This window comes from Bombyx mori, chromosome 13, assembly GCF_030269925.1.
Source record: "Bombyx mori chromosome 13, ASM3026992v2".
In the NCBI taxonomy this organism is placed as follows: domain Eukaryota; kingdom Metazoa; phylum Arthropoda; class Insecta; order Lepidoptera; family Bombycidae; genus Bombyx; species Bombyx mori.
This window is the reverse complement of record NC_085119.1, coordinates 1,971,156-1,990,426: the sequence shown is the minus strand read 5'-3', so window position 1 is coordinate 1,990,426 and position 19,271 is coordinate 1,971,156. Positions and strand designations below refer to the sequence as shown.

At 35.4% G+C, this 19,271-nt stretch overlaps 1 protein-coding gene across 1 annotated transcript in view; it reads left to right on the top strand.

Moving 5' to 3' along the window:
* Positions 1-16,730, top strand: part of NGR-A9 (neuropeptide receptor A9) — an 80,321-nt gene extending 63,591 nt beyond the window's left edge. The window contains 6 exon segments of the mRNA NM_001134272.1: positions 2,100-2,228; positions 4,132-4,203; positions 13,030-13,202; positions 15,477-15,589; positions 16,079-16,195; positions 16,631-16,730. Of these exon segments, the coding sequence (NP_001127744.1) occupies positions 2,100-2,228; positions 4,132-4,203; positions 13,030-13,202; positions 15,477-15,589; positions 16,079-16,113 (522 nt within the window). The 3' untranslated portion in view covers positions 16,114-16,195; positions 16,631-16,730.
* The last annotated feature ends 2,541 nt before the right edge of the window (positions 16,731-19,271 follow it).

Genomic DNA, 19,271 nt, shown 5'->3' with positions numbered 1-19,271 from the left:
AAACACAAAAACAACAAGCAATACTAAGTTCTTGAAAGCATTTGCATTAGCTAGATAAAGATGGATTATTTCGTAGAAAGGAGGACGGTAAATAAAACTCATCTATCCACAAAAGGCGTAACAATACGTTTCCCGAATGTATCATGCTAAGGAAAAGAAACTTGGTAAATTCCTTGAAAATCCAACTCGATCAATATTCCGTGCTTCGAAATCCTGCTATATTCAAATAAGGTAACGTACACGGAAACCATAGACCGCATCAAATGTTGAAAACGAAAAGGCTTGGCATGCAAAATGAATGGGAATGAGTTTCTCGCTCCGGGCATTTCAATATTGTAATAATTGTTACGTTATAATACTCATTGTAAAAACGAATATTTAAAAAAAAAATCTAATTTAAAAAAATAAAAAATAAAAAAAAAGACACGCCCGCTGAGTTTCTTGCCAATTCTTCTCAGGACGAAGGCTAGTTCTTGTGAATGGGCGGTAGTTCTTTTGACGTTCAACAAGTATGTACTTTCATTTATGTTGAATAATTTTTTTTTGATTTGCTTTGATTTGATTTGAATACAAACTTGGAACTAAAAAATCGTTCAACATTCAATAACGCATTATTATTCACGTAACGAAACGAGATAGTTGAAATTGCTAAACATTGGAAACTCATGCGTATTCTATTCAAACAAAAACTTTTTCCCGAGTAACTAAATTTTGGAATATGTCGTTCTGTAGTCAAGAATCGGCTACATAGGATATTCGATAATGTATTTTATATCAGAGATTTTGAAGTCCACGTGCTAGCACACGTTCGGTTTTGTTGTTTAAAACAATTAAAAACTATAAATGTGGTGTCGTGGGACACCAGGTAGGAACGAAGTTCCTTCGGCTAATGTAGAATCGACATAATTTGCAAAAAAAAAATCGTGCTCAATTTTATGTTGGTTTTCTTGATTTTTCTCTTAAATTTTGCTGATTAATTTTATTTAAGCACAGGAAAGTATTTAGGAAATTCAGTATTTTAGGAAATAATAAATTACGTAAAATAAAAATAAAATCGTAATTATTCAAATTATCAATTAAAATAACAAAATATGTCTCTTTATTTTTGTTTGACAACATAAAATTACATAGAGATAGAAATAATTACAAAATAGAGAGAGAAGGGATGAGAGAAATATAATCGGCTTAGAATAATCTACTTATGCGGATGTAAACTCGTAAATGCGATAATTTATGACGAAGAAAAGATCAGCCTGTTGCTTAAATGCTTAATAGTATTTAAGCTTGATTATCGACTAAAAACAACGTTAATGCGGCCTGCGATCAAGATTTTCTACTTAACGCAATGGGCAAAAGCAATGTTAAAAATGCAGTTAAGCAGCAATATTTGTTTTTATGATTCAATTGTTTGACTAGCTCACGGTCTGAAATGTCCGGGATAAATATCCCGGGACCCACAGTGATCACAAAGTAAATATCACCTGCCACCACGAGAGACGAGGTGCCTTTGGCGGTAGAAATACTTAAAACGGTGCTATCGATTTTGGGGTTTTAATAAGTCCTGCTACCAGTACAACCAGAGTTGGGGACTGATGAAGATGTCTACTGTTTCGACAGAAAATTCAAGACAGTGTAGCATTAGTTAGAAGTAACAGGAGTCACATAACCACTTCCTTTTGTCGACTAGCATCGTCATGTCATATTTATAATATTATATATCAATGACAATCTAGCATCAGTTGTGCCATAAGCTTCAATAGAACAAAAGTGATAGATCCTGAATATTCATCAATAACCTTTTTCTAAATAATTATAAAATTCGTAGTATTTACCATACTACGAATTTTAGTTCATAAGCGTCTTCCACGATATAGGAAAAATAGTGTAACAAAATTCCGATTCGTTAATTCATGGAAATTATCGTCTAACGTATATAAACGCTATAGGCCCGGATTGGTTCTGTCCCAAAACTGGCATTTACTACAATCATCCAATCCATTTGAATGATTAGGATAGCTGACCTTAAAACTCAACGGCAGCCATTAGACGTTATTGTGGTGTGAACTCTTCTGTTTATGCTTAAAAACATTTGCCAACAGGATACTTCAGAACAAGTGGAGCCAGACGCAAGAAGCACACAGCCATATTGCATGCATGCCGTCGACCACGAATTCAGGCATTTCGTAAGGTCTACCCACATTGACAAGAGCATCGAAGCTAAAAGAAAGGTTGGTATATAATTACGACATTAACAAAACAGTTTTAACAAACAACCTTCGTTATACCGACACTACACTGCTCGCTTCAGTACTGCAGAGAGAGTCTACGATCTCTAGAAAAGGTTCTGAAGTAAACTTACTGGTGGTAGGACCCCTTGCGAGTCCGCACAGGTAGGTACCACCACCTCGCCTATTTCTGCCGTGAAGCAGTAATGTGTTTCGGTTTGAAGGGCGGGGCAGCCGTCGATACTTGAGACCTTAGAACTTACATCTCAAGGAGGGTGGCGCATTTACGTTATGGGCTCCAGAACCACTTAACACCAGGTGGGCTGTGAGCTCGTCCACCCATCTAAGCAATAAATAAAAAATAAACTATTTGTAAGGTGTATAAATAAGTCAGTGGGTTCTAAGATGTTCGTCCTGTCTATGACCACAATTTTGTTCTTATATTTGTTTACAGCCATTATATTCCCTAGAAAACACTCCCAAGTCCATTTTAAAAACATAAACATACACAAGTACAATAAACAAATAACAACTGTTCAAAACATTGGCCATTACAAACTTCATTTTAGATTTGTAATTTTATGAGACACGTTACAAAATCGATCGAGTGGATTGAGACAGGCAACATCACTGTTTGATTTATCATTAGTATTGATTGAAAGTAAATTCGAAGCCCTGGGGCAAAATTCGCTAAGAAAATCTCTAGTGCTCAGTTATCTTGAAGTTCGTTAATGTGTATTGAATGTTTATATAGCTCTACCTGGGCCTTTATTCATTTATTTATTATTCCGTAGATGAATGAACGAGCTCAACTTTTGTTAAGTAGTTACCAGTGGTCATGGACCGCACAAGCCGTCGCAAAATACAATTAAGATGCCGACCTAACGTTTCAAACTATCTGGCAGCCTTTTGTTTTGCTGAGATGGGTGGACGAGCTCATGGCCCACCTGGTGATAAGTGGTCACCGGAGCCCATAGACATCAACAACGTAAATACCGTCACCCAACTAGAGACATGAGTTCTAAAGTCTCAGTTTTCAGTGCATCAGCTACCCCAACCTTCAAACAGAAACGCATTACTGTAAGGGTAATGTAAATAAGCAGGATGGTGGTACATACTCGTGCGGGCACGCCCTACCGCTAGCTTTCATATATATATAATGTAACATACATACTTACACATACTTTACATTATCACAACATTATCATCCCAATTTCGTCAAAGGACATCTCAGATTACATATCCTTTCATGTCAATCTTAACGTGAACTTGGATTGAGAGCATATCAAATTGTGGCGGAAATGAAAGACGTGAAATAAGGAAGAAATTCAGAGAAACAATGTAAACAGAAATAAGCCGTAGAGCATAAAATATGGTGGGATTTATTTTATTTTTGCTTCAATCGGTGAACAATCCATTTGATATTAAAAGGTTAGTGGAGACCATAAAAATCCTCTGAAAGAAATAAACATGATTGAAGTTTTAACTGCAATGCTAAGGCTAATATGTCTTTAAAAGAATAAATAAATATTTACCAACAATCACGTCACATTAACTGGTCCTGTGCTAAGTTCGTAAAGAAATTGTATTACAGGTACCAGATAACGGAAAATAAATGTAAGATTTTTATTATACACATACACATATTTAATAAGAATCCATAACCCTGGAAAATATTTATACATTTTAGATATATCATGCAAATATCTTCCCTTGGCGGGATTCGAACCCGCGACCCCCCTTGTGTAGTGACCATGTCACTTACCACTACACCAGACGGCCGTAAATAGAATATTAATTGAATATTAGTGTCATTAGTCCGTAAAACTGTTAACAAAACTGTAAAATATTCGAAACCTCGAAAAACTTTGTTATAATTGTTCACGAACACAAACTTTATTTCTAGGTAATAAGGATGCTGTTTGTAATAATACTGGAGTTCTTCGTGTGCTGGACACCGTTACACGTTATTAATACGGTAAGTTGCACTAAAAATATGCATCATACTTTTTATATTAACACATTGAGGCACGTGCAGAATGTGTCATGTCCCATAGACATTATTTGTATTAAGTAGGAAGCATAGATTGACTAACGAGGTAAAGGTCACCTGATGTTCTGGTAACAAAATCCCTGTTTGGGTGCGGGCTGTATGGGCCGGTTGCTGATATAAAGAAAACTTGGGCGTTGTGCTGCAATACGGTTTATTTGAATGTTCATACACTTGATATTTTATTAATATGATAAGCACTTCCGCTCGCCGTGAAAAGTAAAAAAGGAAGAGACTGATATCAACAATGTAGCCAGTCATGTAATTTTATTTTCCGTGTTAAAATGTTGGAGTTGCCAACAATCCCTCAGACACAACTTTTACTAGGGTGAACCTTCCACCAGGTCTCCGCGCGGGCTATGTAGGAACACCAAGATGGCTAGTGGCCAGCCACTGACAGATTCCAGATACTTGGACTCTCCCTAAGCGTCTGATCTACAACCAACACGAAATCTACGTGTTCCACGAGAAGTTAACACTTTTTTATTGCTTACATGGGTGGACGAGCTCACAGACCACCTGGTGTTAAGTGGTTACTGGGCCCCATAGACATCTACGATGTAAATGCACCACCCACCTTGAGATATAAGTTCTAAGGTCTCAAGTATAAAGTTACAACGGCTGCCCCACCCTTCAAACCGAAACGCATTACTGCTTCACGGCAGAAATAGGCAGGGTGGTGGTACCTACCCGCGCAGACTCACAAGAGGTCCTACCACCAGTTAAAGTTCTGGTCTGCTTCCAAATGTCATAAAAAAAGCGCTTCCTGCAGGGAACGAAGCTGGTTGAAAGTCCTCGACCTCGAGTTTGTTTCCATTATCAATTCTTTCCATTATCAAAATTACGACAAAATAAAAACTTTACATTCAGTAAAATCTTCAAAAAAAGAAAGATTTTGACTAACGAGTTTTCAGTTGTCGCAAAACTTTTTCAATGCATAAAAAAGCTCAACTGAAATAAAAAGGTAAACGAAAAAATGTTTCTTGGAATTGAAAGTGATTTATGAGCGATGTTGGAAATTTTCACAGAATTTAAATTAAAATCTCAATTCTGCAAGTTCTTTTAGGGCCCTAGCAGTCAGTTCAAGGATCATATAAAATTTAAAATCATAAAAAATCATTTTAATTATTATTCTCATAATCCTCTCGCAGGTCTGCTGGAAGAGATTTCTTAAAGAAATAAGCAGCGCCTTTGTACATAATTTTTCTAGTACTCTGTACTATGTCATCTTTTCTGTGTGTATATAAATAAATAAATAAAAAAATAAATAAAAAAAAATTAATTCCTGCTCCTAGTGCGTCTAATGCCAATATTAGCAGATCGAATGGATCTGTAAAGACATATCTAGGGCGTCGATAGGGACTGGCTCCTGCATGGGCCGCAGTCGAGAAGTAGTCAGCGACCACTACAATGAAGCGATTTTCATGACGCAACGCCTTATCGAACTACCTTTCCGATGCTAACTTCAGGTGTTGTCTGGTTGATTCGAGGCTCAGATCGACGTGAAGGTCAACGTTCCTCACGAATTATGGTGCTTCGATGGCTTCTTCTTTTTCTCCACCTTATCCCACTAGGTGGGGTCGGCACAGCTAATTTTTCTCTTCCATTCTCTTCTATCAGCCGTCATCTCAACACTCACTCCTCTCTCTCTCATATCGTCGTTCACACACTCCATCCATGTCTTCTTCGGTCGACCTCTTCCCCCTCTACCTTGCACTACCATTTCCATACATCTTCTAGTCACATGCATCTTCTCTTTACGCATCACATGTCCATACCACGCTAACCGTCTGCTCGATGGCTATCATTCAAAAACGGGATTGAAGGGACTGATGGGATTTTCGCGGGTGTGGGTCGCGTCAGTGATGACTCGCACAGGTCTTTATAGGCCGTATGCAAGTTTTTTTTAGTGTAACCTTATTGCGAAGAGACATTTTAGTCTGCCTGCAGATCCAGATCGTAGGGTAAAATCTGAATGTCGTAGGTGCATCAAGGATGACTTCCAGATCCTTAACCTACCTGGCCCGGGGTATTGATTGCTCGAAGACGATGATGTGCATGTCCGCCTTCGGACAGCCGTATTTGTACTGAAAGTAAGGCTCGCACAAACAATGCGTTAAATCGTCACTATCAGTTCATTGTGGGTATCTCCAGTTTTACGTTAAAAAACAGTGAAAGAATAACATCGTGTAATAAAAAATCAAACCCGCAAAAATTATAATTTGCGTAATTACTGGTGGTAGGACCTCTAGCGAGTCCGCGAGGGTAGGTTACCACCACCCCACCTATTTCTGCCGTGAAGCAGTAATGCGTTTCGGTTTGAAACATGGGGCAGCAGTTGTAACTATACTGAAACCTTAGAACTTATATCTCAAGGTGGGTGGTGCATTTACGTTGTAGATGTCTATGCGCTCCAGTAACCAATTAACACTGGTGGTAGGACCTCTTGTGAGTCCGCACGGGTAGGTACCACCGCCCCGCCTATTTCTGCCGTGAAGCAGTAATGCGTTTCGGTTTGAAGGGTTGTGCAGCCGTTGTGACTATACTGAGACCTTAGAACTATATCTCAAGGTGTGTGGCGCATTTACGTTGTAGATGTCTATGCGCTCCAGTAACCAATTAACACCAGGTGGCCTGTGAGCTCGTCCACCCAAATAGCAATAAAAAAAATAACCCTCCAATGGACCAAAAATTAACTCTACGTTTTAATAATTTAACGATTCAATCTCGCACCGATGCATATCGGTATTATTATATTGCGGTCTAAAATTGGATTTACGGCTATTAAGTTGCATTCCTATGTTACTGGAATAACCCGATCCACTGAAAACGCTTTAGTTCTAACTGTTCTATACATTTTATATGGTCATATCAACGCTAGTCAATAACTTGGTAGTTTTTTTTTTTTTTTTTTTTTTTTTTTTTTTTTTTTTTTTTTTTTTTTTTTTTTTTTTTTTTTTTTTTTTCCTACCTATGCTGATAGCCTTGAGAGGCTATTTCAGCTTTGCCCTAACGTTAGTAGGTGAGCTCGCGGGGCTCAACCGGAGAGTTGCTAACACTGACCCTAGCAAGAGCAGTGCTTCGCAGAATCTACCACCGGATCGGAAACGCGACCCACTGAGAAGATCCGGCGAGAAACTCAGTGGGGTTGGTAGTAATTTTCGTCGGGCAATAAATGCCAATACTGAATTTATTACATAGCCCCTACCGGTTCGCCGTGCCGTAGCAAACAAAACCTGAATAAATAGCAATTAAAAATTTCAATAGGTCAAGGAAAGACAAAATGTCGCCGATGAAGTTGATTTTTTAGAATTAAACCAAATTTACCGATGACTGCACTCCCGTTAGCAGTCTGATAAACAATGTTTATGATTTGTATATGACATTCGTGATTGTTACATACCATTTACGTCTCCCAGTCTGAACCTATACAGAAACATATTAAAATACTAACTAACTGACCCGGCAGACTTCGTAGTGCCTCAATCGATAAATAAAAGACACATCAAGGGGGCACATCAAAGGAAAAACAAAATTGTTTGTTTTTATATAATTCCGAGCTTATAATTCCGAGCTTTTTTTATATTTTCTCACCTTTTAAACCTTCCCTGGACTTCCACGATTAATTCAAGACCAAAATTAGCCATATCGGTCCAGCCGTTCTCGAGTTTTAGCGAGACTAACGAACAGCAATTCATTTTTATATATAGAGATATCAAAATCTCGTCTAATAATTCTCAGTTCAGTCTATCAGCTTAGTCACGAAAATTTAATTAATCAATCTTTCTGAATTAGAATGTTGAAAATTGTATTTTCAAATTTAATTGTACCACAAAGCTCCATCCTTTGTTCCTATAATTAAGTTACGCATCTCATTTATTATAATCTTCTTCACAAATTGAAGATAATGAAAAATTTTAAAGTACATTTTAAAACGGAATTTAAGGGAACAATTATTTGAGCGAGCTAATAACTAAATAGTTCATACATGACGGATTTTGTGCGGAAACTGACCGCGTTTTAAAACACGCTGAAACTAGAGCCATAAAGGACTTCTTGTATTCTCTATTTTTTCTACTTTGCTATAAGAAATATATAATCCGGGCATTTCAATATTGTAATAATTGTTATGTTATAATACTCATTGTAAAATGAATATTTAAAAAAAAATCTAATATTAAAAAAAAATCTAATATAAAAAAAAAAAGACATGTCCGCTGAGTTTCTTCCCAATTCTTCTCAGGACGGAGGCTAGTTCTTGTGAATTGGCGGTAGTTCTTCTGACGTTCAACAAGTATTTACTTTCATTTATGTTGAATAAAAATTTTTTGATTTTGATTTTTAAATATATTTTTAAGTATTATAGTTGCCGTTAATCGTGTCCGTGAATATTAAATATTTAATTTAAACTAAGAATTACTGCATTTGTTTCAAAATCTTTTTTTTATTGCGCTTGTAGGCAAACGAACATACGGCCTACCTGATGGTAATTAGTTACCGTTGCCCATGGACTTCAGAATGCCTGGGGCAGAGCCAAGCCGCTGCCTACAGTAAAATACTTCCCCAAACTGTATTATTATATTAGGAAAGCTCTATCTGTCATTAAGTTTGTAATCTTAATATAAATAAACATTTCGTCTTTTGTTTGTCAATCAATTTTCTTTTGTTTTGTTTAGATTCTATTGATGAACTTTAGTGTTACCAATAAAATAAAGTTTCGATTTTATATTTTGGTTTTAATTTCTATAACAAGACAAAAAGAAAATCTGTTACATATATGATGATGTATTGTAAACCGCGGGCCCAAGGACGGTATTTACACTCGCCCAAGCGTCCCATCCCCCCGAGGTCAGAACCCTAATAGGGTAAGCGGATCACCGCGGTCAACACTGTAACCAGATGCACGGTTCACCCCCAAGGATGTTCTCCCAACGCAGTCTTTGGAGCGTTGTCCAGTCTAATTCCATTTCGATTTTTTTAAACCTCTAGTTTGTACTACTAGAAAGATATTAAGACCAAAATACCCTAATCCGTTCCGGAAATCTTAAATGATGCAATCTATATATTAATACGTGAAGCAAAAACTTTTACGAAAATTGCGCGGACGGAGGAGTATGAAATTTTCCACACTTTAAGAAAATATAGAGAAGAAGTGCACAATGCTAATATTTTTTTAAATAATGCATAAAAGATACATTAAATCAATAAAAAAAACATTACACACACTACATACCATGTAATTGACGCACACACGCATGCATACTATTTATTGTCAAACTTTTGTTCTTGACGTCTGTTGTCAAATTGAGAATAGATTAAATATTGTTTGTCTTTATTAATATTTTTTTATAATGTAGCCTTGGCGAAATTTGTGATTATAGAAGTATAAAATACAATCATAATAGTGTACAAACTTACAATTCCAATTAATTATAGTCGAATTTCGACTACTGCTGGACCTCTAGTTAATATAACACGTGGATATATTTAGTTATAAACTGGTTATTAATATAGATTTCGAAGAATTCCTTAAAGATCTACATATCTTCACAAACTCGCATTCCGATTCAAAAGATCTTTCAAACTTTGACAGATCTGAATGTGTCAGTGACAATGCCTATTGTTAATACGCTTTTATTAGCTACAGACGTATGTTATGTAATGTATGTAACGGTATCTTTGAACATGATTTTAACCCTCTTCAAAACGTCGAATTAACTGGAAATTTGCCATACTTATTAAAGAGCGATGACAATTCGATATTTTAAACAGTTTGATCCGTTATCCTTACTAGGATAATCAGGATTAGCGATTTTTTGTTTTCCTGAGGTCCGAGGTGTCTGCATCAAGACCAAGAAGGGAAACTACCAGGCGCGCCGATCATCTATTTCTCGGATAAGTAACCGACTGATTCAATGAAATTTCCGAAAAATATAAAAAAACTTGAAAAAATTTAAATTCATCTAAGAAATTATAAATAAATAATAATTTAACAAAACTAAAAAAATACGAAAATCCGACTACAAAATATAAAATAAATTTGAATTAAAAATAGTGTAAGAAAAAATTATTTTATTGTAAAAAAAGCGTGGGGTGCATGGTATCAATAGTTATAAATATTTTATGAATAGGTATGCCTGGAAGGGTTATTATGATAATATCCTGAAAATCACCCCACGCTTTTTTTTACAATAAAATCATTTTTCTACACTATTCTTAATTCAAATTTATTAAAATTTATTTTCTATTTTTTAGTTGAATTTCTATAAAAGGGGTTTTTTTTGTTTTGGAACGAAGCTCCTTATGGAACGATGCGGAGGGGTACCCTAACCGGGAAAAAACGTCCGTAACGTAAGATTTTTATTAGTAATGCACACAGTGTACAACTTAACTTTGTAATAGCGTACAAGTTAGTACCTAATGCACACAGTGTACGACTTATCTTTGTAATAACGTACAAAAAATAACATATTTTTTATCATTCATTGACCACGATCTCAGAGTGTTCGTTTGCGCAATACACTAACTCTTATGCAAACAATCGTGAATGAAGTGTACCACAATAAGTTTGCACGTTACCGAATGACCGTGGGTTGTTGCGAAACCTCCAGTTTAATTTTTTTATATCTCGAATAGAACTTAAAATTAGTATTTTTATAATAAAGAACTTCGTTCTTATCCGGTGTCCCACGACACCACGCATCTTTTTTAAACTATTATTTTTTTTTATTTTTTTTCTTATTGACGAGGATCAAAAATAATCATCCTTATTTTGCGTGAGTTAACAAATAAAGGCCGTAAGCTTCATTCTCAATCTATTACACTGCTGTATACATATACTTACATTACTGTTATTAACTTACTTACGTACATTACTGTATACATATACTTACAAAATAAATCATAGCTGTGAAATGGCTATAAAAGTTCCATTGAAATTCTCCAGCATTTTCTATTGCTCATTCCGAGAACACAATTGGTATTCTTTAAAAGCATATTACAAATTCTGCCAGAGTTCGTTATAATATTATGTGAAAGTTTTAATAAAATATTTTTATAGGAATCGCGATACTGCATGAATGCAAAAAAGATCTCTATTTATAAAGCAAAAGAAACATTAAATCGGCTTATAGGAGAAACTACTCAATGAATAGCATCTTAACGAATAAAATTGTTATCAGTAATGCCCCAGTGCTCAAGTAATTTTCACATATATTCTTCTTTGCTCTTTATTCTCGATTCTTGATTCTTCAATCTTCAATGTTTTTTTTTCATATTCAATCGTCCATAATCATTTTGCGTTCTTCCGGCGATGTTATTTATAAAATAACTAGACGATGACTTTTTTTTTTGTTGAAAAATTGTGTTTTTTAAAAATTATATTTAAATACGAATTACGTATTGATAAAATGATGAAATATTCCAAGATCGTTTAGGCATTTTTAAGTGAACACGTGAGTTAAAAAGACACAAACAATATAAATAAACAATTCATATTCTTGGTCTAACCTTAGACCAAACACTCATTGACTTCGGGTGGCTTAACAACGCCATCTGCTAAAATAGCTTTAGTGTTATTGTGTCTTTAAAGCAGTTATTTGCTCTCAATTATAAAAATAGTATTATTATTCGCCAATAGATGTCGGAAAAAGTCATAAAGTTGATTATCGATAAAGTTGTTTATTAAAAACCCGAATAAAACAATATTTTCTGGAAATAAATCGTAGCTAGATCGATTTATCTCCCCCGAAATCCCCTGTATACTAAATTTTATAAAAATCGTTGGAGTCGTTTCCGAGATTCAGATTATATAATATATATACAAAAATTGCACGTTTAAAGGTATAAGATAAGATAAGATAAGCTGAATTGAAGTTACTCTACCATAGTATATTTTATGTAATATATACATATAGAAGGTAACAAAGACATATCAATTAATATATATTCATATAATTAAAATACTACATATATTCACCTACAACATATTCACTTATAATATATTCACTTCGCTTCCTTTACTTATCAAAGTGCCCGCCAAACAAGAGCTCAATTGAAAAGTGATATATTATGTAAAGGCGAACCAGGCCTTTTTTGTCCAGCCCGATTACATTTAGCCGCAGTAAATGACATAGGCTAGATCACACGGTGTTTTTACTGATTCGCGATTCTACACAGCAAGGATGCTACAAATCGACTAATCATTCGTGAAACAGAGGGTGACCAAACCACTCTTTATCCCCGCGGGAAACTGCAACATGTTTTTTATTTTAATTTAAAGCCAACGAACCGCCAGACAAGTCTACTATTACAAATTTAACTAATAACTAAAATCTTCCTTCCACAGATTTACCATTTTTTTTATTTTTATTGCTAGGTGGGTGGACGAGCTCACAGCCCACCTGGTGTTACGTGGTTACTGGAGCCCATAGACATCTACGACGTAAATGCGCCACCCACCTTGAGATATAAATTCTAAGGTCTCAAGTATAGTTACAACGGCTGCCCCACCCTTCAAACCGAAACGCATTACTGCTTCACGGCAGAAATGGGCAGGGCGGTGGTACCTACCCGCGCGGACTCACAAGAGGTCCTACCACCAGTAAAAACCTATTCTAGAAATTTAACTAATAACTAAAATCTTCCTTCCACAGATTTACCTATTCTACAAATTTAACTAATAACTAAAATCTTCCTTCCACAGATTTACCTATTCTACAAATTTAACTAATAACTAAAATCTTCCTTCCACAGATTTACCTATTCTACCCAGACCAGTTGTACGAGCACATAGGTTCAAAGGGAATTATTTGCTCACAGCTCCTCGCCTATTGTTCGTCTTGCTGTAATCCTATCACATACTGTTTTATGAATAGAAAGTTTAGGCAAGCCTTTATAAGCTTATCGAAAAGCTGCGGGATCTTTGGGTGAGTAGACCTTTACCATTTGTTCATGATTAAGTGGGATTTAAATTCCAGAGTAAAATAATTACTCATTTACCCGTATTATTGTGTATATCCATCTAAGCTATTAATGTAAATTAATAAGCACATAATTGAGTAATAAGGTGTATTTTTCGTTTTTCTTTTCTTTTACTTACAATAAACTGTCATCTCAAGAAAACTAGAAAATTTATAATTTCTTTATTTATTTAGACACACCAACAGCAATACACACAAAACAACATGTAAAATTAAGTTTTTAAAATGTTTAAGACGTAGACCATATGTGGTACGGTAAGACATGCTAGAAGAATGGAATGCCAAGTGCCTAGTGAATGCACGCTGTACGCTTTCAATACGCTGCGAGTAAGTATCGTAATGGGGACCTTAAGCTACTGATGCGAACTCAAGTATATATTATAATAATTTTAATATAAAATGAATATGTACAGTACTTTATAAATATGTATTTTTAATTACTTAAATGAGTGGACTAGCCTACGGCCCAACAACTGGTATTAAGTTGTTACAAAAACCTATACACATCACCACCTAATTGACCGAGACACATTACTGCTTCACGGCAGAAATAGGCAGGATGGTGGTACTCAACTGTGCGGGCCCACAAGGTTCGCCAAAACTAATAAATACTATAACTAAAACAAAGGATATATCTCGTATACGTACAATTCATATTATTCTTATAACATAATCGTTACAGCCGTTACCACAACAGATATTAGAATCTTCAAATAACTCCGAGTTTCGGCGTAAAACTTCTTTCGTCACATTCGGTCAAAACACAGTAAACTTTATCGCATGCGACAGTCTTGAGTCTCAATATAAAGTTAGATTTGTTTATCGCGATATGTCTGCATCGCAATCTAAATCTAGCTGTCATTTATTTCCTTTCCATTATATTTGTTAGATTTTGCAGCGTGCACATTTCGCTCGCAAACAATTCTTATATTAGGATTCGCGATTGATTCATTCTTAAAAAAGGGGAACTTTGGTATTGATAGCTGTTCACACTGGGGATCACTTTATGTTTATTTGTTAACGGGATTTATAAATTCGTCCATTAAAACCAACTTCCTCCTCGTCCCTCAATCAATCGCTCATTGCTGAGCATCGTGATGCACCCGCCTATGACCTTATTTGTGATTTGTAGCCACTTATGTCTATCAGTGGCACAGTGAAGTGCGTGGCTCAGTCTCAGTGCCCAAGTGTCCAGATGCCCAGACAGTTGACCACTGCATCTTTTTTTGGCTCCGACCTCTAGATCGCGTTCCAGAACTATATACGTTATATAACATACGTTGGTATTAATAATACATAAGCGAGAAGTAATATTCAGGATTTTGTTTTAAACCCTAGTAATAGCCAATTACCTTTCGAAGGCACCAATTAAAATACCTTCTGTACATAGCTCAGCATTAGAATTAAGAATTAAAGTAGGTAGTTCTGAATGAAGTTTGTTATTGAGCACGCATGCATCCAATTATGGTAATGAGGTCAATCCAATAATCTTGTCAGAGTGTCGAATATAATTGAATCGATATGGCAAACTGTATCTATGCACTATGTCTCTATCGTTGCCAACGTAATAACCTCGTAACATCATGCTCACAGCACTAAATTCTACCAGTGCTCTAAATTTAAATTACCAAGTTTAGCAACTTTTACAAAAATCGCTACCAGGAATCTGCAAACGACAAACTAACATTTTACGAAAACCATATTATTGCAAGGACATTAAGTATAAAAAAGTAAGTAAGTTTATTCTACCTTATATAATCTGAATCTCGGAAACGGCTACAACGATTTTCATAAAATTTAGTATACAGGGGATTTCGGGGGCGATAAATCGATCCAGCTACGATTTATTTTCAGAAAATGTTGTTTTATTCGTGTTTTCAATAATCAACTCTTCCCGACATCTATTGGCGAATAATAATACTATTTTTCTTAATTGAGGGCAACTAACCAAGATGGCGTTATCAAAAAAAAACCATCATCTAATAAGGATAAAAACGAAGCTCCTGGATAGTCTTAAGCGAGCGGTCAAGTCAAATTGACGCCACTGGTACCGCCTCCGGAGCCACTACATTCATTGGTTTGCAAATGGGACATTCATTGGAAATTGATTAGATTCTAAACATTTTTGACTCATATTCTACGATACAATAATTACTTTTAAATGACGTCATTTGGAGCTACAAAACGCTATTCAAACTCAGGACCTCATTATACCCTTAGGTTGTGTTGTCGTGAAAAATCGGAGAGCGGAAAGCAGGCTGCTCCACCACCAGTCAGCTCCAGCCAAGAGGTCACCGCTTGTGTCATAAGAGGCAGCCAGACTGGACGCACTGGTCTGTAAACTTTACCAACCCAAATGATTTTTGTCAAGTATCTTTTAAGCTTTGTGATTAAAGTACCTACATAATATTAGCTTCTTCATTCGTTTTTTTTTGTATCATAAACATTTATAATCTTTAATATAAAAACACGCATCTTTTGATTGCAAATTATGTTATTATTTCTTTTATTTTAATTTTCAACATGATTGTGTTCACGAAGCGTGTAAGATACCTACTAAAAGAACATTCTGCAATTAAAGTCCACACTAAAAAAATCCTAGATGTCAATGGGCTCTGGTGACCACTTAACGTCAGGCGGGCCGTGAGCTCTTCCATCGCTCTAAGCAATGAAAAAAAATTAAAAATAAAAAGTTACTTACAAACTATTCCTGCTTACCTCAGTTCGAACTGAAACAGTCATATCGGTTCGCCAAATGCTCATCTTGTTAGGTCACGGACTTATTTGAATCTAATTTACATTGATGTATTTATTGTACGTAGAGCTGGACGGACTGGAGGGGGAGGATTGTGTTTAGCAGCGGCTCACACAGCACTGTTTTGGGAAGCGGCGTCCATCCCGCGCTGCCAGCGCCCATCGTATCAAGACCCATTACACAGGTATATTAACTGGTAGTAGGACCTCTTGTGAGTCCGGACGGCTAGGTACCACCACCCCGCCTATTTCTGCCGTGAAGCAGTAATGCGTTTCGGTTTGAAGGATGGGGCAGCCGTTGTAACTATACTGAGACTTTAGAACGTATATCTCAAGGTAGGTGGTGCATTTACGTTGTAGATGTCTATGGGTTCCAGTAACCACTTAACACCAAGTGGGCTGTGAGCTCATCTACCCATCTAAATAATAATAAAAATGCATTTTTAAAGCCATTTTAAAGAGGCAAAACGTAACGGAGCCTATTAATAATTAGGCTATGTCTAATAAATCATGTTGTCAAATTACTTTTGCGCTTTCAGATCTTAAGGTTTGAAGCATTTCGTGTACATTAGACCAATAATAGTACAGTGTAAATGAGTTGCTGTTGTTTTTTTTACCAGGTCATAGAAACAGGCGAAGAAGGGAGCCAGTTCCTATACCGGATAACATGGTCGCGAGCCGGGCAACCCAAAACAGGGCCCACACTTCCACTTTATGAGTAAAAAATATTGGTTGTCTGTAAAGTCGGTTTACTGACGATAGTTGAACGTGACGACGTCATCAGAAAATACTGATGGAATGGTTTCATTTTTCAAAAGAAAATTACATTTATTTGTACGCATAAATACAATTCATCGCTCACTCAAGTAGGAGAGAGACAGATGTCGAACGCTGCCGAACGCGGAGGCCGATTGTGCCTCTTTGTCGCTCGTTGCGCGCTCTCGCTTCAAGCCTTAAATGGAACGCCTCAGAGCGAGGTAACGCCGCATGAGTCATGTTTTTTCGTGCGTGCAGCCGGCTCCATCGAATTATAAGACGTTGTCACGTCAAAAATAAAAAACTTTTCGAGACAATAAAGTGTTAATCGTCTGCTTTTTATGGCAGTTACGACGTTTTTAAAGTGATTGTGTTTTGTGAAATAAAGACGAGTGATGATACTTGTGAATTAATATGGCGTTCAAAGTTTGTCCTTTTAAACTTTTAGGAATCAAATAAGAAATACTGAAACAAAGGGAAAGTTATACTGATGTGTGTGTTCTATATTTATTGTTTTACTAGTACATAGTAAGTATTATTAATATTATTATGTATAATAAATACGTAAGATATGTTTACATAACTATCAGTTTAAGATAATTAGAATAATACATTGGTGGGTAATTAAATTAAAAATTTAAGGCAGAAGCTTTCAAAATAAAAATTAAACTACTTAATTTTAGAAAGTAAATTATGTACATTATGTATTCGTTGTTTAGTACCAGTTGTAGTCAATATCAATAATGTAAGACATTTGGATGTTCTCTTTTGAGCACATGAGGAAATTTTAGTGAATGTAAAATAGAACATTGAAAAATCATATCTGCAGTTGACGCATGGTAGAAGTGAGACCTCCAGAAATATTCTAATTCTTTCGCAGGCAAATCCTATAAATTTATATGATTTTCTCATTTTATTTTCGCTCTTTGAGTAACATTTCCGTTTCATCTGTTAAAAATACAAGAATTTATACAATATCTCTAGAGTACACACATAATAATACGCATTCGACCTCATTATTCAAACATATTAGACATACTACAGAACTCGACTGAAAATAACTTAATTTCGTATGACGTCATTTGTGGCCAAATAAACGACGAGCTTAGATCATACACTAACATAATACTATATTGGCTATGTGACATCGTACCTTATGTTTGTTTGCTTGACTTAAATCACTGTACACACAAATCACGCTGATTTGTGTGTACAGTGATTTAAACATATTTTGGTAGGTAATTTCCTTTAAAACTACTTCTACATCGTTCAATTTAGTATCCGGTTGCTTGTTACAAAATCAATTCATTATACACATTACGGGAATGTCTACCTAGATTTGAATCCACATATAATTAAGAGTAAATCATTTTAAGTTAGTTTGTATAAGTAGTTAAGAACTTTTTTTAATGTTAGAAGTTTTATACGAATATTGTAAATACAAAGCAATGTGTGAATATGTGTAGCAGTGTCTATCAATGTAATCTCCGTTACGAAATTAAGCGACTCAGATTTTTTAAACACACTTTTATTACATTACATTTTCACACATTATTTATAATTTCAATGGGCAATGATTTGTAGATATCAATTATTTATAAGTATATTTTACCTAGACAATAGATCTTGGAATCTGTTCTAATGTTATGAGTCGTATGTGTGTGTTTAGATAAGGTTTACTTTGATGTCTTCTCGGAAATAAAACCCTTTGGCTTCAAAAACGCGGGATTCAAAGGAAAAAAAACAGGAACCATTTTCGTAAAGCCCTTTGATGTCCCAAGAATTTACTTGCATTATTGTTTTTAAATGTCAACATGCTTGTACCTTGAAACGTTACGAGATGATGTCAAGAAACAGTGTCACTACACATAATACCTACCTGTATTAAATTTTTTGAAAGTTATATATCAAGTAATTATATTTGGAAAATACTCGTAAAAGGACATTACGAATCAATGGATGCGAATGAAGTTCATTGGCCCAAGTATGTATTTACTTGCCTTATTGTTAATTATCATATTGATCTACAAATCCGAGCTGTTTTGATAGTGAACCTAACACAATCCTTGAATCCCATAGACCATAAATCGTGTTTTAGTTTTGTAAATTTTATCTTGTTTTTGAATCCAAATTGAAAATGTCGTATAACTTAGACATTATTTTGAATTCGCAAGGGATCCCTTGTTTAAATAAATGTATAAATTATAAATATCCAGAATAAAATTCGATGTGTTTTCATTAGAGCTATAAGGTCTATTTTTTGTTTAAAAAGTTTGTTAATAAAGTTGATTGAATGTGAATATACTTTATTTCTTTTCAAAACGCTATTGAACTAAATACCTAAACCAAACTATCTATTTTTTTCTAGTTCCAGACTAGACTAGAATAATCCAAAGTTAGGCTTGTATTAAGTAGTTGCCGGAACCTATGTATTTTTTTATATTGCCTTTATAGCCAGACGAACATACGGCCCATCTGATGGTAAGTGGTTACTGTCGCTCATGG